The following is a 21,480-nucleotide window of genomic DNA, read 5'->3' as shown; positions in this document are numbered from 1 at the left end:
AGATCCAGCCCATGCTGGCTGAGGCTGATGGGACTTGAAGTCCAACAAGTCTGGAAGGCCAAAGGTTCCCCATCATTTAACATATACATGCAAATTTTAAGAATTCAATTTCAGTGGGAAACTGAGCCTGCAATCCTGTACCCACATATCTGCAAGTAAGCCCCACTGAACTCAACAGGACTTCATTTTGAGTTGATTTTTTAAATAGGACTGCACTGAAGTCTCTCCCATTAAAACCAATGGGATTTCTACATTTGGCTGGATCATGTCTTATCTACAACTCAAACAGTAGATACACCCTAAAGCAAATGAGAAATGAGTAACAAACTCAAATAGAGAGAAAAATCACACCATAAAATATTTAATATGAAACAAAAGATCTTTTTTTTTTCTTCACTTGTAAGAATCACTTACTCAAGTGCCCTTTAAGAAATTTAAAAAATTATACCAAACATTAACATTGGTTTTACATTATTATACATGACATATAAAACACCACATGTCACAAACTCTTTTTTATTACAACTCAAAAGCATTTCCCCTGTTCAATGTAAATTAATTTCTACATACTTTTGATTTAACTTATTCATTTTTTAAAAAACCAACAAGTAAACAAACAGATTCACCTGATTTTCATATAAGTAACACGGCATGTGCAATGAATACAATGAATTCTGGAAAACAGAAGGGTGCAATCCTATTCATTTCTACTCAGAAGTAAGTCCTACTGAGTTCAGTAGAACTTGCTCCCAGGCAATTGTGCACAAGAGTGTAAACTATTTTTTTTTCACAAATGGAAAAAGCTAACATCGGTCTCTGAGCCCATCTCCCAGAAGTGAAACAGTGGGCCCAATCCAGGAAACTGCTCAGCACCTTCTGTTTCTTTTCAAGCAGACGGCATATCAAGGGCATCCATTGCTCTGCAAGAAATTCCCGGCAGCACTTCTCAAACTGGGAGCTAGACTTTACTAAACAAACATGATAAGCAGAGTAAGGTAGCTGCAAAGGTACCTATTGGACAATGGATCTATACCAGTGGTTCTCAAACCCACCATTTGAAAGCTGCTGCACGCCTTGGCAGATCAGTAAACTTCACTTTGCTCTAAAAATCAAAGCACACACATAAGTCCTATTTAATAGCTAGGGAAATATTAGTTGACTGCATCAGCACCTTATTGTGAAAATCACAGGTCCTAGGCTATGGTCTTCTTTGCCTGTTCAATAAAACTGGCAATGGCCAAAAGGGACCAAGTCTTCGCCATCAGAAAAAAAAATAAAAATCAAGTGCATGAGTGAGTATAGATATCCTTGCAACCACATTAATGAAGCTTGTAGACCACAAACCAGCGTTTGGGAGCCTCTGATCTAGACCCTGTAGCACTCCGAGGACAACAAGCAGCAGACACAATGAATTCAATTAATTCCTATGGGTGCAAAAGCACTTATGCACACATGAAAGAGCTGCATGGGTAAATTCCATTTAGTTCAGTTCCCTGGATCAGAGTATGCTGGTGCAATGTGCCCATTCACTTCTGTTTCATTGTTCAAGAGCATCTCTTTCTCCTGCATTTATCTCTTGTGCACAGAGCATCAGGAGTGAGGCAGAAGGAACAAAGTCTTGGCACAGTGTCAATATGCAAGTGTCAAACTTCAGCAGACAATATAAATGAATTATATTGCTACATAGTGGTGTGGTTTTTTTGGTGGTTTTTTTAACGAGAAAGCAAATCCTGGATTTCTGAAGCACAAAATACATTAACAATTAACACAGACCTTCCGCTTCTTTTATAACGACTGCCAGAAACTTAGCTGCTGATAAAGATTAAATCAGCCCGGTTTAGTGCAATATCATCCCTTGAGTCGCCCAAAGACCTTTACATCACGCGGAATTATTTCGCTAATGAATGAATCTGTACACAACGGAAATGTGTGGTGAGGTCACGCTTCTAATACTTTTACAGGCAGCAACTGGTGGTTAGGTGCGTCTGATATGTGCATGACCACATGCACATGCATCGCGCTGAACCAGGAAGGGATTCAAAAACATCACAAAAAGGGGTGGAATGGGGCGGGGGGGGGACACAGGGTGTTTGCAGGCTTTTTCAATGGGTGCTCCAATTGTGCACCACAGAGCACCCCCCGTGCAACCGGGGAATTGTCTGTACTTTGACAAAAAGAGGTTTTCCAGGCATCCGCCTTTTCTACCTCTGCAAGTCTTTCCCTGCTCTGTTGTTTGGGCTGACCACTTCTATCTGCGTCAGATACAAATCCCATTTCCATGTGCTCCAAGCAACCAGGGCCTGTCCGTTGAACTGGAAATGGGGATAAGGAGCCATGCTGGGGGAAAAGTCTTGGCTGCAACCCACTTAATCTCACACCACCAATGCCCAAATTCCAAAGGCGTTTCTTGAGCATTGCAAGTGGCGTTTGCAAAGAAATGCAGCTACACTTTTGTTGGCATGCGCAAACAAAGCGGGTACTGAGGCTATTGTGGGTACTTCAGCTGGAATAAAAGCGAACCCTTCACATTCACTTCTGCTTTGAAAATCGCTGAGGTAAGCCACACTTCTGCAAAATGCTCGGCTCCTGAGCACTGCCAGGATCCAAAGAAGTATGTAGCTACATCCACGCACCTGAATGGCTTCTGGGCTTGAGCTTCTCAAACAGCTCCCTTACCAATACCACACAGCCAACTGTTTCACGATGCAAAAGCAGGCTTTCAAAAGCAGTTTGCGATATGGCAAGGGGTGTAGATAAGATACTAGGAACGTAGAAAGCCGTCTTATATGAAGTCACAGCTGTTTGTCCACCTAGCCCAGTGCTGCCTACCCTGATTGCAGGCTATCAGGTAGAGGGTCCTTCCTTCACCTGCTGCCAGGTCCTTTAATAGGGATGGGGAACCTCTGGCTCTCCAGATGTTGCTGGACTGCAACTCCCATAATCCCGACCACTGGCCATGTTAATGGGAGTTGGGAGTCTAGAAACAACTGGGGGACCTCAGGAGAACTATCCCTGCTTTTTTAAAAAAACAACAAGAACAATTGGATATGCGAGGGTTTAATCACGGGACCTTCTGCATGCCAAGCATGCGCCCTTCCACTGAGCTATGGTCCCTCCCTGTAATTTCAAGTCAAACGTCTAGGACTATGTAACTAACCAGGATTGCACTGTTCATCCTTCTGTCGTCAGTGTGATTGTCGGAACAGCAATACGAAGGGTAGTTAAAACTCTGGGGGAAAGACACTTCTAAAACAATTATTTCGTACCATTTAACAAGCTGGTTTTCTATTCACTAGGTAAATACCATCGACTGTGTAGCACCTTCAGGGGCACTTAGTGGCTCAGGCATTTAATCACTCACACTCACACACACTCACACACACACTTGTCTAACCGAAATGTAAATGCCTCTTCAGCATAATCCTTTGCCCCTGTAAATCATGCACTGGAATGGAAGTGTTATCTGGAAATGTTAAATCAAAGGTATCCTCATACAGTTCTTTTGGCAACTGAACTGAACGAAAAGAAAACTGTCTATAAATACTGTCCCGAAATGCATGAGCCTTCCAAAATTATTTACAAATGAAGTTCGGCAAGCTTCTTTCCAAAAGCGTTCCTTTCCTCTGCTCACAGTCTGTTGCGGCAATATTTTTATTTTATTTCTTTTTTTGCTTGGGTGTCTGTTGCTGTTTCTTCCCTACACAGTCACTGCTGGGTACATCTTCTGTTCGCTATTGCTGTGGGGATAAGGAGACTGAATTGGCCTGTATCCACTTTGCAGGCCGTCAAGGAAAGGGGGCACAGGGGCCATGGGCATAGAGTCGTGCGGTACAGCGTAACCCACATACTGTGGGTGCAAATACTGGCCTTGGTGAGGCACTATCTGCGTAGCCTGCTGGCAGTTCAGTACTGAGAAATTAGTAGGCATGTTGACGTATACATTATTCATGGTCCCTTCTGGTAAACAGCAGTTGGTTTGCGACCTGGTAGGGGGAGGCCTGGCACCTGAGTTGGCACTGGAGCTGGAGCTGGCAGCGGTGCTTGATTGACGTGACGAGGATCCGCGGGAGGTGCTGGCACTTGGGATCATGGGAATAGTCTCCATTATCCGGTTGCCTCCAGGAGGCCGGCTCTGCTGGGGCTCTTGCTTGGGGCGCAGGCAGCGGCAGCAGCAAGCTGCTACGAGGGACCCCAAGATGATGAATGCGACGAAAACAGAGCCCACGATAAGGAAGGGCACGTAAATAGGCACTGCCAACAGAAAAGAAAAACTCTTTAAAGGAAACAAAGAGGTAAGCAAGTTTTTTATTGAAAGCGCATAATAAACTGAGAGGGTAGTAGCTGTTTTTCCTTCATTCTTTAGTCACAGCCAGTGTAGCGTAATGGTTAGGGTGTTAGACTAGGACCCAGGAGGCCAAGGTTCAAATCCCCGCTCAGCTGTGCAGCTGACTGGGCAAACTTGGGCAAGTCACCCTCTCTCAGCCTAACCTATCTCACAGGGTTGTTGCGAGGGCAACATGGAGAAGGGAAGAAGTATTGACTGTATGGTATCATCCTGTCATGCTTTCCCCCCCACGGTCATTTCACGTATTTGACAGCCACTGTGAGAAACACACTGCATGCTAAGATCATGTCATCTGGCTTCCATTACTACAGGGGAGAAGGGACTCAACCCAAGCATGCCATTTTTGGTGGCACCGCCATATTTTGGGTACCATCCAGTTCTGCCCTTGTAGTAGTAGTAGTAGTACAGTGGAACCTCCTGTTACATGCCGTCCTCCTTGCGAACACTTCAGGTTACGAGCTCCGCTAACCCGGACGTAGATGCTCCCAGTCGCGAACTTTGCCCCGGGATGCAAGCGGAAGTCACACGCCAGAAGCGCAGCGGCAGCAGCGGGAGGCGCCATTAGCGAAAGCGCGTTTCATGTTAAGAACGGTTTCGGGTTAAGAACGGACCTTGGAACGAATTAAGTTCGTAACCAGAGGTACCACTGTAGTAGTAGTAGTAATATTATTATTATTAATAATAAATTTATGTATACCCCACCCATCTGGCTGGGTTTCCCCAGCCACTCTGGGCGGCTCCCAACAGAATATTAAAAATACAATAAAACATCAAACATCCCTAAACAGGGCTGCCGTCAGATGTCTTCTAAAAGCCAGATAGTTGTTTATTTCCTTGACATCTGATGGGAGGGCATATCACAGGGCGGGCACCAATACCAAGAAGGCCCTCTGCCTGGTTCTCATTACACCTGTGTGAAAGTGGCCTCTTGAAATTATTCACCCTATCTGTGAAACTCCAGGGAAACTGGAGAAACAGCATTTCACTGAAATGCCCCAACTTTTGGAGGGGAGTGGGATTCTGCAGTTGGGCATGGCAGGAGCTTAAAGCCATCTTAAAAGTTTTCATTTGTGACAACTATGAGCAGCAGCAGAAGCAATTTTGCTGGAAAGCTGGCCAACATTGTGCTGCTTCCTCCGCTGAGTGGGGCATTGTTCAAGGGCCTTGAAAGGGAGTGGAATAGCAGATACCACAAAACACTTAGTAAAGAAGAGTATCTGGAGAAAATTCTTTTTTAAGTGGCCTTTTTCTATGGGGATGGGTGAGTAAAAGTGGGACACAGATATTTAGTAGGGGGAAAAGTCCAATAACGGATTTCAGCTCTTCTCTAGTTCACACTAAATTGCCTTGTTGCTTTCTTATGGCCCCTGCATTGCAAGATAAAGGTAAAGGGACCCCTGACCATTAGGGTCAGTCGTGACCGACTCTGGGGTTGCGGCACTCATCTCGCTTTATTGGCCAAGGGAGCCGGCGTACAGCTTCTGGGTCATGTGGCCGGCATGACTAAGCTGCTTCTGGTGAACCAGAGCAGCACACAGAAACACCGTTTACCTTCCCGCCGGAGCGGTACCTATTTATCTACTTGCACTTTGACGTGCTTTCGAACTGCTAGGTTCGCAGGAGCTGGGACCGAGCAACGGGAGCTCACCCCGTCGCAGGGATTCGAACCACCAACCTTCTGATCGGCAAGTCCTAGGCTCTGTGATTTAACCCACAGCGCCACCCGCGTCCCTGCATTGCAAGATATGAGAGGAGAAAAACCACATCTCTTTAAACATGAAGGCAGCAATCTTGTGTGTAGTTACCTGGGAGTAAACAGGCAAACTCAGTGAGGCTCACATCTGAATAGCTATGTACAGGATAGCACTGCTGCAAAGCCTATAAAAGCTGGCTCAATATGGCAATGAACTTCTAGAGAAAGGTGGTTTATAGCGAAGTGTTGCTGTTCTTTTTTTAAGTAAACCCCGAAGCTCTGCTGTTGTGCACTCTCTCCATTAATTTCAATGGGGAACAGGCACCCTGTTACAAACCTTATTGAAATTAATGCTCTCGCTGCAACAAGCACACTTTCCGGGAGTAAACCAGCTCTAACTATAACATAACTTCAGGCTAGTTCTGATGTGTTTAGGATTCATGAACAGCAGGGGAAGTGCTGGAAAGCAACTAGGGCTTTCCCAAAGAGGGCTGAAGTTTACCTTTTGAAATCCAATCACATAAATACATGATTAGGAAGTGGCGCTGTTTATTCACACAGCAACAGGTAGAGTTTGGAGGCGAAATGAAGTGTCACGTTGCTTTGGGGGGGGGGGGGTCCCTCCGCCAGAACAACTTGTCTTTCCTGGGATTTTCTTGTTTAAATTGGGAGACAAAAATCAATGCATGCTAGGATGTCAGGTCTGAAATACAACTCATCTTGAGATATTCTGGGTAATGCTGCCACCTAGAATACTGAGGCTAACACACCATACCCTATCAAAACAGGAATAAAAGGTTAACTCAGAATTCTGACATTTGTAAAGCATGAATGAATGGCTGAGTAACATTGCAGCTCTGCACTCAAGCCACTGGTGCCTGCCTATTCCCCACTTCCCTCTATTTCAGCAGCTACACAAAGAGGAACAGCTTGTATCATATCGTATATCAGCTTATATACAATCTCTTCTGTTTCAGAATCATTTTATTCTCTTTCCCCTGAACAACAAGGTAAGAACAATCTACAATGGTATCTCAGGTTAAGTACTTAATTCGTTTCGGAGGTCCGTACCTAACCTGAAACTGTTCTTAACCTGAAGCACCACTTTAGCTAATGGGGCCTCCTACTGCTGCCGCGCTATCGGAGCACGATTTCTGTTCTCACCCTGAAGCAAAGTTCTTAACCTGAAGCACTATTTCTGGGTTAGCAGTCTGTAACCTAAAGAAGAAGAGTTTGGATTTGATATCCCGCCTTTCACTCCCCTTCAGGAGTCTCAAAGCGGCTAACATTCTCCTTTCCCTTCCTCCCCCACAACAAACACTCTGTGAGGTGAGTGGGGCTGAGAGACTTCACAGAAGTGTGACTGGCCCAAGGTCACCCAGCAGCTGCATGTGGAGGAGCGGAGACACGAACCCGGTTTCCCAGATTACGTGACTACCGCTCTTAACCACTACACCACACTGGTAGCGTATGTAACCTGAAGCGTATGTAACCCGAGGTACCACTGTATATGGTTACAAGCTAGTACGGTGACTGTTCATTGCTGCTCTGAGGCTAGCTGGAGATACGCATTCCCTTCACCTTAACACAGTGGCTAAGAGACAGAATGGGGAAGTCTTGGTTCAAATTTCACCTGTGCCATAAAGCTCAGTAAGCAGCCTCAGGAAATACGGCTATCTCTTAGCCCAGGGAAAACCAAAATGGAGTCCTCCATATGTACAATGGTACCTCGGGTTAAGTACTTAATTCGTTCCAGAGGTCCGTTCTTAACCTAAAGCACCACTTTAGCTAATGGGGCCTCCCGCTGCTGCCACGCCGCCGGAGCACGATTTCTGTTCTCATCCTGAATCAAAGTTCTTAACCTGAAGCACTATTTCTGGGTTAGCGGAGTCTGTAACCTAAAGTGTATGTAACCCGAGGTACCACTATAGTTGGATATCATCCTCAGCCAGCACGGCCAATGTTCATGGATGATGAGAGCAGCAGTCCAAAACATTTGGAGGGTACCACGTTGGGAGGGTACCACGTTGGCTACCCCAGTCTTACCGCTTCCTGATTGACTCACAGGTAAACCTGCTTCAGATCCTGGCTGTTTTCCATAACTTGGCTCTTCCCACTGAACTAAGTTGTCATTGCTATAGTTGAAATAATAACCACTGCTACTACTATGACAACCTGCATCACAACATGGATGGGAAGGCGCATCCACACTGTGCAACCTGAACTGAGCATTTGGAACTGTTTTGCACAGGATTATCCGATAGCTGATTTGCATGCCTTATTGGATGAGCAGTGTCCTGTACAGATCCCAATTCAATAACGTTCCTTCCCGAATTTAGGCTGTTGTGGGTGGGGGCAGTTAGTCAAGCTGGTAGCGGGAAGACCAAGGTTGAAATTCCTGCTTAGCCACGAGGTTATTATTTCCTCTCTATTTGCTTATGATATAGCATAAGAACTGTTGTGAGGCTAAGGTACTCTGTTGCCCAGTTACAGAAATCTCAAGTCAGTCAGTCATATCATGATTAGTGAGTTTATTTATTAAATTTGAATGCAAGTTAAAATAATAATAATCAGTTCAGAAGTAAGCAGCATAATTTCTATGGTTAGGGTCTAGATGGAAGAGCTCCATTCATGGAACGCACTGAGGTCCAGTGGAGACTCCCTGCTTATTCCTGCCCCCACCTGTCAATCACCTCTATGCAACCTCTCATGCTGCTCTGGGGAAGTTCTCCCACAGCAGCTTTCCAGGAATGGCAGGGGAAGGAGGGCATCACAAAGACCACACACTGCCCCCTTCCTTCAGCAAGAGCAGAACTGAAATGAGAGCAACCCTGGACCCAAGCCTTTCATTTTAGATGATACACTCATGACACAACAAGCCGCCTCTTAGAAGGCAAACTCCCAATCGTGCATGCAATAAAAGAAAGATTGGGATGACACTTCTCAGGTGACGTTTGCCACCTGCAGTTTTTATTATTATTTGCTGTGTTGATTTTTTTAAAAGATGAGCATTAAGAAAAAAGCCTCATTACTCAGATACTGGAAACTTAAGTGTTATTAAGTTTTGATGAACAATGCTTCATAAAAATCCTAAGCACATTGCATAAGACCTACTGATTTCAGTGGAACTTGAGCTGAGGTATTGGTCACTACCCAGCAAGGAAGTACTCTTGGGCTCATTGAAGTCAACAGCTTAGCTGCACCAGCCTGTTTTATAACCACTGTGCTTATTAGCAGTGTGTTTGTCACCTCATCTATCTTCTCAAAAATACTTTGGCAGCACTGTATACACTTTAGTTCAAAGTCATTAAAGTTATAATGGCTTCGTAAGAAGGTGGACTGCAGAGCTCGGCTCCAGAATTTTTGAACTTATTTAGAAATTCTTAGTGGGCTGTCATAGCTCACTAAAATAATTACATCATGAGTAAATAAAATGAAAATGTGATCCAGCCAAAGTTTTAAATCCCATTTATTTCAGTAGGAGAGTTCAGCAGAGTGTATTTAGCTTTGTGCTTCTCTTTCCCTCTGAAAGCAGTAAGGCTTACAGTCCTACATGTGTCAATTCAGAGGTAAGGCCAGTTGAGTTAAGTCAGTGATGGCCAAACACAGCTCTCCAGCTGTTTTGGGACTACAACTCCCATCATCTCTAGCTAACAGGACCAGTGGTCAGGGATGATGGGAATTGTAGTCTCAAAACAGCTGGAGGGCCGAGTTTGCCTATGCCTGTTCTTAATATTCATGCACACAAGCAGGAATGCCAGCTTGGCCCTGCAACCATGGGTGCCTGTGGCCATGGGTGTCATGTAGCGTTCATAGCCCTAGTAGTGAAATTTGTGGGTGCTCAGGCACCCCAGGGAGTTGGCACCTATGCACAAAAGGAGCAATTTGCAATAACTAACCAACTTCCCACTTCAAGGGAAATAAACTGGCTACTACTTCCTCAGTGTATCAGCATGGAAAAGATCCACCTATTTGTTTATTTCTCCCCCCCCCCCAAGCACTGAGGAATAGAAGGTTTTCCAGCTGTGGGAACTGAGAAAGGGAAGGGAAGGTTACTGCTTCACATGCTTCATCGACTCGAGAAAAACAACACCAATCATTAATGAAAGCACCAAGGTAACATTGACTTATGTTGGCATATAAACAGGGCCAGGGGCATTTTTTGAGTGGCCTCTACCTGATGGCCCCCATATTGCAATTACCACTCTGGCACTGCTAAACTTGATAGCCTGTTGTTAACTTCTACAGGCACGTGTGCGAGGAAAGGATGAGTTTGAGGGGAAAGGCAAGGTAGGAGCTACCTACCTACAAAGCCCAGAAAGGACATCGTAAGATTTAAAAATGTCTTTCAGCCCTGCATCAACAACATTCTCCTGCACCTAAATAGCACGTGAGAAAGGCTCAAGTGCATTTCTTTAGTGTCATGTGTGAACCTGGCCCTGAAGCAGCTTGCGAATTACTATTTCAAACAGAAGTCCTAAATTGGTTGCAACTTGCATAGTCCACAATATTTTTAATAAAAATTCTTTCCACCCCACAAAAACAACATTCACAAGTGGCACATGCCATGCCTTATGCATGCCACATGGGTAAACCCCGAGAGACTAGTCAAGTGCTGCATTGATAGACCTGCTAAAGAAACTTCTCTGTGTTAAGTGGGCAGGTGAGAGGTGGGTGGGTAGAAATCTGTTGTCTGCGGTACTAATGAGCACAGCAGAAGAGTACCTTGTTCTCGGAGTCTGTGGTGGAATCTACGTACATATTAAAAACACTGTGAAAATGCTTTTTTAAAAAGTTTCAAAAAATACATTGGATTTTGCATAGCTCACTGTTGCCATCTAGTGTCTCATTTGTATATTGCAATTTCCAACACATTTAAAACGTTTTATTTGCAGCTGCGTAAATGAGTCCTGTGTGTGTATCTTCCCTGAGTGTAGGATAATAATAATCCTGGGCCTTGAGACAAGATGGGGGCTAAGATCTAGGAATAGATGGGTTGTCTCGTTTTTAAAGAAAGCAATGCAACTATGATAAATATGGGAAGGGCTGTAGCTCAGTGATAGGGCAGCTGCTTGGCATGCAGAAGGTCCCGGGTTCAATTCCAGGTCGTGCTGGGAGGGACTCTGAAATCCTGGGGATGCTACTGCCTGTCAGTGTAGGCAATACTGAGCTCAACCAAACTAGCTCACTCAACACCAGGCAACGAGACAGCTTCCCGTGTCCCTCCCCTCCGCTTTGTACCTGCTGCGCCGTCGGGGATGTCCTTGTCGGGCCGGCCGTGCTCGGCTCCCCCTTGCTGCCGGTCGTTGTCGCAGACGCCCTGGTCCAGGCGGGCCTCCGGGCGGGAGCAGCAGTAGCGAAGGGCGCACGTGCCGCAGCAGATGGTGGCGTCGCCGTCGTCGAAGTGCTCCGGGCACTGGAAGCCGTCGCGCCAAGTCGCCCCGTCCTGCCAGCCGTGGCAATACTCGCCGCTGGCCCGCGCGCTCGCCGCCAGTCCCACAAGCAGCAGCAGCAGCGACGCCCCAGGCCGCCCTCCCAGAGAACAGCGCCCCCTCCACATGGCACCGCGAGGGGGCGGCAGCAGGCGGGCGCCCGCAGGCGGGCCTCGGAGACCAGGCAGGCGCCCCTCTCCTCACAGCCTGGGTCGAGGCACACTCAGTGAGTGTGCGGGGAAGGGCGCGCGCGTGTGAATGCAGCAGCTGCGGGTGGTTATGCAGACACGTGTGTGCCACAAGCCCCGCTGTGCGGAAAGCACGTGGCCGTGGGCGGTGGAGGACAGCCACGCGTGAGAGGTTGGCGCCGCGTGTCCAGGGTCGCCTCGCCTGAAAATGGGCGCGCCAAGTCTGTGCAGGATATGGAGCCGGCGAGCCCTCAAGAAGCCGCTAGGAACAAAGTCCCGCAGTTGCTGGGCAGGAGAAAGGAGCGCAGAGAAATATCCAAGCTCCCAGAAAGGGCTCGAGTCCGGCTGAAGTAGCGCGCTAGCCTCCCGGAGTCCGTCCCCTCGCCGGCGACGGGCAGCAAGCGTAGCCCTCGAGAAAGAGTCCAGCCTTTCTGTCAAGCCCCACGGAATCCCGGACAATCTCCTAAGGGGAGGAAGCGGCGCCCCACGGCGGAGTCATTCGGCGCTAATGGAGGTGGCGCCTTTGCCGCTCTGGGTACTGCGGCGCGAACAGTTGGCTGTCGGCGAGGCGCCTGGGAATCCCGCGCGGGACCTTCCCTGCTCAGCAACCCGAGCCGAGGCGACGAGGGGAGGAGCGCGACGAGGGAGCCGGCCGAGGAGGCAGCGACCCCCACAGCCTAGTTCTGCAGCCGGGAAGGCAGGAGAGCCCGGGCTGTGGCGGGCGAAGAGAAGAGGCGCTCCGGCAACCATAACACAGCGAGGGTCCGAGGGGGCGCCTGGCACGCGCCTGCGGCGAGACGAATCCGTGGGCAGACGGGAGATCCTCCGAGGGAGACCCCAGCCACTGCCGCCGCCACAGCGGAGCGTCACTCCCCTTCCTGGCGCTTCGCCTTCTACCCGCGCGCACCGTCGCGGCTGCGCCTCGTTTGGCCCCTGTCTGCCCAGGGAGGTCCCGCTCGCCTAGGAGTCGTTGCTCCTGGTCCGCATCTCGCGCCGGCCTTCCAGGGAGTTAACTCTGACTTCGGGGCAGCGCCGCGGGGGGAAGTGGAGCCGGGAAGGAGTTCTGGAGAGCGGAGTTTCCCTTCTTTGCCTCTGGTTCTGCCTCCTCTGCGCGCTGCTTGGAGAGACCAGCAGGAAACTCCGGCGGTCTGGCTTTTTCCAACGCGGGCAACAAACTCTGCTTCTATCCAGCCAGCCCTGCTCGGCACGCCACCAGCAGCGCCTGCAACACAACTCCAGGCTCCGTTTCCTGGAGCTACTGGCTGGCTGCTTGTGCGCGCGCGGGGCTCCCTTCGCTACTCCCTCGCTTTCTCTGTTATTATAGGCACCCTGCTCTCGCCCGGCGCGCATGCGCCTACAGGCCGGCGGCGCTCAAGTCCTCCCCTTTTCTTAGTGAATGCCGGAGAGATCTTCGTTTTCTTCTCACCGGCTCTACAGACAGGAGAAAGAGCTGGTGGAAAGAGATGGGCAACGAACAGCAGACAGGTCGTAAAGCAGATGCGTGTTAACTCTCCAGGACGTGGAGGGGACGGCGGTTTAAGACGCTCTCTTGTTACTCCCTTCGCCTGCCTTGCAGCCGAGGTTGAAAATGACCAGGAGTCAGGCACACACCCGGCCAAAAAGTTGCTGGAGCTCCAACTCCCCAGGGGCGCCTCCTCTGAGTTCTGCCACTTCCAGGGTGGGAATGTAACTGGGAAGTGTGCGAGCAAGAGAAGGCAGCTGTTGTTCCTACTTTCTTCCTCTTTGGGCAGTTCCACCTAGAGAGAAAGTAGAAGGAGCCCCGGAATTCTCAAAAGTGTGGGAATGGTGGCACAAGCATCGGTTTCACAGCAAACACTGCCATGTGCTCTTTGCACTTAAAACAGCAGGGTGAAGTCTCCTTTGGATGTGGGGACACTGAAGTGCACTGCAATTTGATAAAATTTGCTTTATACTAGCAGAGCGCAAGTGGAGACAAGAGTGTCACTCCTATGTGATCAGCGTTCTTGTGGCACCTTAAAGCCACAAATGTTTATCATGACAAGCTTTCATGGACTAGAGTTCCCTTCAGCAGATGCATGAAATGTAACTCTCAGTTGCAGATACTGGTAGGTATCCGTGTTGGTCTTCCGTAGTCAAAACAAAATAAAAAAAAAATCCTTCCAATAGCACCTTAGAGACCAACTAAGTTTGTTATTGGTATGAGCTTTTGTGTGCATGCACACTTCTTCAGAAGAAGTGTGCATGCACACAAAAGCTCATACCAATAACAAACTTAGTTGGTCTCTAAGGTGCGACTGGATGGAATTTTTTTATTTTGTCTCAGTTGCAGATATACAGGGTGAGTCTTTTATAAGAGGCCCTGTGGAACATGTGTACTCTCTATCCACGGGACCTCTTTTAAAGGACTCACCCTGTACAATGACTCTAGAGGTCCCATCATCCCTGTAATTTTTATAGCTGTAAGATTGTATTCTGCAGAAGAGAAATACTACAATGACCAAGCAAACAAGCAAATGGCTTTGTCAAGTAACTAGCCCTGGTCAGGACTGTGAATTATCTCTCTTTTGTAATGATGTTGTTGTTGTTTAGTCGTTTAGTCGTATCCGACTCTTCGTGACCCCCTGGACTAGAGCACGCCAGGCACTCCTGTCTTCCACTGCCTCCCACAGTTTGGTCAGACTCATGTTTGTAGCTTCGAGAACACTGACCAATCATCTCGTCCCCTGTCACCCCCTTCTCCTTGTGCCCTCCATCTTTCCCAACATCAGGGTCTTTTCCAGGGAGTCTTCTCTTCTCATGAGGTGGCCAAAGTAATGTAAGCTACAGCAATAGGTTGCTACAGAAACTAAATATCTGGAGACACTTCAAGAAGATGACAGCCAGTATGACAAATAGGGCAAGTCTCCCCCCCTCCCGACTGAAAGGTGGTATTGTCTGTGTGCAGAAGAGGCCAATTTGAAGACTCAGAATGAGAGAGGAGCAATGATTCGTCTCTTTAATTATGATGTCAGGATTGCTTCCGAGCCTGTGGATGGCGTCAGGTTCTGCTTGGCTGAGATCGTGTGGTAAAACTATTTTGTTTGCTTATAACCTCATTATGAGCATGGCAATGGAGGTACTCTTACGTCAAAACTAGTCCTGTCTTGAGACCCTCTGGACAGTTCAGTGTGCAGTTTGCTTTCCGCGTGGCATTGAGACAATGTTTGCAGTATGCAATGGCAGACTTAGGGCTTTCGAATTTCAGCGGCACCCTGTGCCTCTCGCCTTCTAAGTCTTTGTTGCAGCGCCCCCTGCAGCTCCCTCACAGCTCTCCCCTAACTCCACAGCTTGTCAGCGTACCTCATGGTACCTGCCTTTGAGATCAGTTATAATGACGACTCAGCTTTGAGAGATAAACAGCTGGATCCTTCAGTTAAAGCTTTTAAGAGGGTGAAATGTGATTCTGTTTTCCTTGCCTTCTAAATATTTTATTGTTCTCTGGGCAGGTGCTGGTTGTTTGTTGGTTCTTGTTGAATTTTGCTATGTTGGACTTATTTAAACCGGCCAGTTTATGGTGATTTTTTCATTGTGTGTTTGTTAATGCTTGCTTTTAATGAAACTGTATCTTTCGTATTAACGTAAACCTCAGTAGGAAGGCTGTAATCTGGGAAGCTGACGGAGAAATATCTGAAATAAAGCAAACCCCAGATCAGGGGTTCCCAAAGAGAAGAAGAAGAAGAAGAGAAGATTTTGGATTTGATATCCCGCTTTATCACTACCCGAAGGAGTCTCAAAGCGGCTAACATTCTCCTTCCCCTTCCTCCCCCACAACAAACTCTGTGAGGTGAGTGGGGCTGAGAGACTTCAAAGAAGTGTGACTAGCTCAAGGTCATCCAGCAGCTGCATCTGGAGGAGCAGAGACGCGAACCCGGTTCCCCAGATTATGAGACTACCACACTGGCCATCCGCCTCAAGGTGCTGAAGGTCACAACATGGCCCCTTGCCTCTCTCTCTTCCTCTCTTCAAAAACTGTCACACTTGCCAGATCAAGCTATGGTTTTCCTAGTAGTGATGTATGGGAATGAGAGCTGGACCATAAAGAAGACTGATCGCCAAATAATTGATGCTTTTGAATTATGGTGCTAGAGGAGACTCTTGAGAGTCCCATGGGCTGCAATAACCTATCCATTCTTAAGGAAATCAACCCTGAGTGCTCACTGGAAGAACAGATCCTGAAGCTGAGGCTCCAATACTTTGGCCACCTCATGAGAAGAGAAGACTCCCTGAAAAAGACCCTGATGTTGGGAAAGATTGAGGACACAAGGAGAAGGGGACGACAGAAGACGAGATGGTTGGACAGTGTTCTCGAAGCTACCAGCATGAGTTTGACCAAACTGCAGGAGGCAGTGGAAGACAGGAATGCCTGGCGTACTCTGGTCCATGGGGTCACAAAGAGTCGGACACAACTAAACAACAAGAAAATCCTCATTCCAGACACATACCCCGAAAAGGGGAACTGCCCATTCAGAGAAATATCCACAGCCATCATGGAACATTAAGGTTCTTTTGTCAAGCCCAGGAACTCCCTTCCTGAGTCGCTTAGGCAAAACCAGTGATCAAGCAGCAAACTCATAATGTCACACTGGGCGTATTGTGCAGAAAAGCCTTTTGTCTACAGCTGAGAGTGAGGGGCATTTAAAACAAACCAGATTCCCTACGTAGGCGTAATAGGAAATTGCATGTACCATTCATGCACTACAAGGTGAGAACTTGAACCAATGGCTTCAAGTTACAATAAAGGAGATTCCGACTAAACATCAGGAATAATTTTCTGATAGTAAGAGCTGTTTGACATGGATATGCTAACCTGGGTTGTGGGGAGGGGGCGGGTTGGGGGAGGAAGTGGAAGAATATGTGTTTAAAATTTTAAAAAAGAAATAAATAAGGATCTCACTTTTTCTTTTTCACAGTGGCAAAAAACCTTCCTGAAGACTAGTGGATTCCTGCTATGTTTGCACAATGAAAGAGACACGTGAACATTCATGACACGTACTTGAGGGTGTTGTACATGTTGAGAATTCTCCAGTAGGAATATCATTCCAAACAAAGCACAAAATAGCTGGGTCAGGAGTTAGAACCATGCAAAGTCATTTGGAAGGTGAGATCAAAGCTGGCTTTTGTAGACAGCTGGACAAGTTCTCTAGTCACTTACACTAACCACCAAGCTGCTTTCGAACTGTACAGGTTGGAGAGAATGAAATAGATTTGGATATGCTGCTAAGCTCTTGATCTTTCTCATTACGTTAACACGTGACTTCCATACCATAGCATTTCGCTATCTCCAGCTATAAGCATTATTCTTTCATAATGCATGGTGTCCACATCAGTCAGAATGAGGTGTGACAATCGTGTCAGAAAAAATAGAGAGGAGTTAATGCCAGATAATTAGCCTTAGGGCAGAACTAGGGGAGGTGAATCCATCCGTCTGCAATATTTAAACAGATTATTATGTTTCCTGAAAAGCATTTGACTAAGACTGGAACAAAATGAGAATTCTTAAAATGCTATGTATTCCTTGTTTAGGATTGACATAGGCCAGTTTCCCTATAACATTTTAAAATGTGTCTCCTGCAAGTTCTTGAATATACTCTGCACCAGATCTTCACCAGTTTCTATTTTGGGGGGTCAAGCTAACAATTTCTATGGGATAGAACATTTTTCTGTAACTAGAGACTTTTAGATTGTGAAGATGCTCACCTTGTCGCCATCTTGTTTGATGCTGCTATTAACTAGCTGCTGCTTCTTACCACAGTTCCCAACACACACAATCATACATACATATTCCCAAACACCCAAAAGCTGGCTGATTTTTCTTCCTCCTTTCGGAATAATTTCACATTCCCAGTCAGGAATCACAAAGTGAACAGGATGACATCACAATGCTGGGGTTTACGTGTTGTGTTTATTGGACATCAGTAAATAAAATAACAACCAATTGGGTTTGACAATGTCACTGGGAACAAATTGTTGTTATTATTATTAGTAGTAGTAATATATTGTCCTATACCCAGAGGTCTCAGGGCAGCTCACAACCTAAAATCACAATACAGTAGCACCTCTGGTTACGTACTTAATTCGTTCTGGAGGTCTGTTCTTAAGCTGAAACTGTTCTTAACCTGAAGCACCACTTTAGCTAATGGGGCCTCCTGCTGCCGCCGCGCCGCCAGAGCACAATTTCTGTTCTCATCCTGAAGCAAAGTTCTTAACCTGAAGCACTATTTCTGGGTTAGCGGAGTCTGTAACCTGAAGCGTATGTAACCTGAAGCGTATGTAACCCGAGGTACCACTGTATAAAGACACAAAACACATATTAAAAACAAAATCAAATTAAAGCAATTTAGGGCTGGTAAAATGAATATGCAAATACGTTCACTCCAGGAGTATTTTTAAATCTCTGTGGCACAGGCCCATGACACAAATTTGCATAAAATGTATGTATCCTGATGTATACAAATAGATGCAAATTCAGGCCATCAGCTCTGGGGGGCTCAGAGATCTATGATTCCCAGAGTTCCCTGTGAAGAGGGATTGATGGTTAAACTACCCTGAGAATGGAAGCTCTGTGTGGGGAATGGGGTCCTCCTAACGACCCTCAACAAACTACAGTTCCCAGAATTCTTTGGGGGAAGCCATAACTGTTTAAAGTCATATCACAGCACTTTACATGTATGGTGTGAATGTAGCCGAAGAAAGAAATGGAAGATTGATGTTGGCTCTCTGTGTGTGTGTGTGTGTGTTTGTGTGTTTGTGTATGCATGAGGCTTAAGGTCAAGAGGGATTGTGCATTTTGGATAGAAAAGCAGATGACAGTGGGATGAGGTCAGAAAAGAGGCCAAGGCACTCTTTGTGCACATTGGGGGCGGAGAATCAGTTTCACATGTTGATTCAAAATAATCCAGCCCAATCTCTGGCCGCAAGTCCCTGTTGGTAATTTTAATTAATTATTGCTCTGAGGTTAAATATAAACACCACTTGACTTCCTAATGTTCAAGAGAAAATTGATTTTTTCCTCCTGCCTTTCATGCAAGATATTGGAGAGATGTGGGAGGTCATACATTTAATGCTCGCCTGCTTTGGAGGATGCAAAAATGATTAAACTTTAATGACAAATACCCCTCAAAAATCCAACTCGGCATAATGTGGTTTTATGAGTCTGTATCCAAAGGTGCCCTTTCACTTGCAAAAGCCGTCTCTCCCCTTGCCCCCCCCCCCCGCCCAAGAAAGAACTGTTTACATCTCACAGAGCGCTGCATGTTGATAGGGTAGTAAAATGCAAAGCTATTCATTTGCTTGTACAAGTGGAAGCCTGATAGCTCCTCTAGAACCTACTTTTCATAAACAGTATTCTTCAACCTTGGGCCCTTGGATGTTGTTGCATTACAACTCCCATCATCCCAAAACATTGGCTAAAATGTCTGAGGAATATGGAATCTCTAGTCCAACAGCATCTGAAGACCCAGTGTTGAAGAAGCCTTCTCCTTACAGGTTTTTGGATACCAACCCGTTCTGTAGTCATGGCACAACAATAGTTCACTTTGACTCTTAATATAGTTTTCGGACATCTGTCCTAGGCTTGCTTACTTATTTAATATTATTATTATTTTTAGGCCCAAACAAGCCCTCACAAGGCAGTTTCCAACATGTAAAAACAGGACATACATAATCGCTATGTGTTTTTATTGATTGGGGGGCGGCTGCCCCTCCCTGTCCCCCCTTGGCTACACCCATGAGCCCTTCCCCTCTCAGTTTCCCAAATCTCTAAGCCTACCTGAACTGGAAAGATCAGTTATATTCTCAGAATATGCAAGGATAAACAAGACATGAAGAAAAGCACCAGTGGTAGGATTCTGTTATATAACAACAGAACTGAGGAGACACAGCCAGACTCACTGTTTTTCTCTCTTTCTAAAAATGCCATATATATAGCCTGCTAAATTCAACACGGCTTGTTTAGGATGCACCAGGCAGGCAATTTGCACTTAATAAATTAAATACAGCGTGGGCAGTTTGCTATCAGAATAATATGCTCCCTAATAATCCCTGGGACATTTCCACCCAAATACATGAAGATGGCTGCATAGAACCAAAGATAGATACCCTCCAGAGGCTGCTTTTCAATATTTACACAGAGCCAAGTGCATGCTGGGAAAGACTTCAGGAGTTCACATAGCATTGTGCGAATCCTCATGGAGGCTGTGCAGCACAGACATGATCAATAAACTTCATAGTCATGTGTCTCTACGTAGAGTCTCGGTTCATTGATGTAGAGAGCTCCAGGGATTGGAGGACACAGAAGACTCATGATGTGGAAAGAAACTAGAGGGGAAACCCTGAAATAATTGTTTTCGGGGGGGGGCACTAAGAATTCTGTAATAAACTGAAGGCTTGTGCACCATCACTCGTAGAAATACTTGAACAGAAAGAGAGAGAGAGGTTTTATCTGATTCTTCCTAGAATTCTAAAGAATGAAAAAACCAGGCCTTTTGTTTTTCTGTTCTTTAGGTGTGGAAAGTGTCAGATCTGAGGGTCAAGTGTGGCTGTCCAGGTTCTCTGTCTGGACTGTAGAAATCTCAGCCCACACCCTCTCACTGGCCCTATGCACCCTGAAAGTTTTGCTAGACTGGAATGTGTTGCTTAAACTCTGATAATGCCTCTTGCTTGTCGGGGCGCTGAGGGGTGTGTGAATGTTTGCAGAAACTTGCCTACTGTACAGAGGTAAAATATGTGTTGGTTGCTGCACACACATTTGCCTCCGACCCTACCTACTACAGCCACGAGACCCTAGGAAGGTTGACTAGCAGGGAACCTGCTTTCTGCCTACTCCTGCGTCACACCGTGCTTATATTTTACACAGCTGTGAAAAGGTCCAAGAGCTCTGCCACCCTTTGCATTGGGTCATTCTAAACGTGGGATGGGAAACCTGGCTCTCTGAATGTCATTGGACTACCACTCTCACCATTGACCATGCTGACTGGGCAGTGGTAAATTATGAAATGCAGGTGCTCATTATTATGACAGCCCCAACATAGTTACCTGTCATCATCTCCTGCCAACTGGAGAGTCCAAAAATACAAGGCAGCTGTGTCAGTCCATTATTTTGTACACACACACACACACAGAGAGAGAGAGGAGAAATAGCAGCAATGGATAGATAAAACCCAAATCTGTGCATGATTTCTTGGGAATAACTGCTGAATTCAGTGGTGCTTGCTTCGATCTACCTAGGATGTTCAGCCAGCTGCAAACATCAGCTTTCAATTAGAAATGCAAACAGTCTCCTAAAAAAGTGTTACCATTTAAACTGCTAGCATTTAGAAGGAATCCCATCTAAGAAAATAAGTCTCTCCTCAGTTCTGCCCTCACCCCCACCTCTCACTTCCTCTATGCTAATCTGACACAATCAAACCTGAAAGGTTCATTATCACCTCATTCACACTTGTCAATGCCAGGAGGGTCCATCAATTAGTCTGGTGCTCTGGCTGGTGAGGAATCACCACTGCTGCTCAGGAAAAATAATAATCTCAAGAGTTGCATGTTTACTACTTACTACACCATTGTGGGTGGGAATGATGGATTGACACACAGTCCAGCAACACCCAGAGGCCACAGGATCCCCATTCCTGTCCTAAATGCTACCCATCCAAATTTGAAGGGCTTGGAAATGCAAATGAGTTCGTGATGGTTTTTCTTTCTAAACAAACACAGTGGACGTGTGTGTGATTGTGATAAGTGATCTTCATTAAAACCCTAAGCAGCTTGAGCTCCCAAGCATCTGACAGAACACTTCTATACCAACCTGGT

General features: G+C 46.4%; 2 protein-coding genes across 3 annotated transcripts in view; one reads left to right on the top strand and one right to left on the bottom strand.

The window, feature by feature from the left end:
* SHISA2 (shisa family member 2) overlaps positions 1-12,309 on the bottom strand; it is a 455,435-nt gene extending 443,126 nt beyond the window's left edge. The window contains exons 1-2 of one of the 2 annotated variants that reach the window (XR_014219008.1): positions 11,280-12,309; positions 1,873-4,251 (exon numbers count right to left, since the gene is read on the bottom strand). Coding sequence is in view for 1 of the 2 variants with exons in the window: in XM_082220341.1 (XP_082076467.1) it covers positions 3,698-4,251; positions 11,280-11,598 (873 nt within the window). In the remaining variant the exon portion in view is untranslated. Of the gene's footprint in view, positions 1-345; positions 4,252-11,279 lie in introns of those variants that run through there. The other variant, XM_082220341.1, reaches the window with a different exon arrangement.
* On the top strand, positions 11,729-18,288 carry LOC309531605 (uncharacterized protein; the record flags this gene model as incomplete). The annotated part of the gene is made up of 3 exons (XM_082221194.1): positions 11,729-11,823; positions 12,348-13,745; positions 16,590-18,288. The coding sequence occupies 2 exons, from the start codon at positions 11,729-11,731 to the stop codon at positions 13,417-13,419; spliced, it is 1,167 nt and encodes a 388-aa protein (XP_082077320.1). The 3' UTR covers positions 13,420-13,745; positions 16,590-18,288.
* Positions 18,289-21,480: the final 3,192 nt, after the last annotated feature.

Source organism: Podarcis vaucheri (assembly GCF_965113315.1).
Source record: "Podarcis vaucheri genome assembly, chromosome: 4".
Lineage (NCBI taxonomy): Eukaryota > Metazoa > Chordata > Lepidosauria > Squamata > Lacertidae > Podarcis > Podarcis vaucheri.
This window is presented reverse-complemented; position numbering and strand designations above follow the sequence as displayed.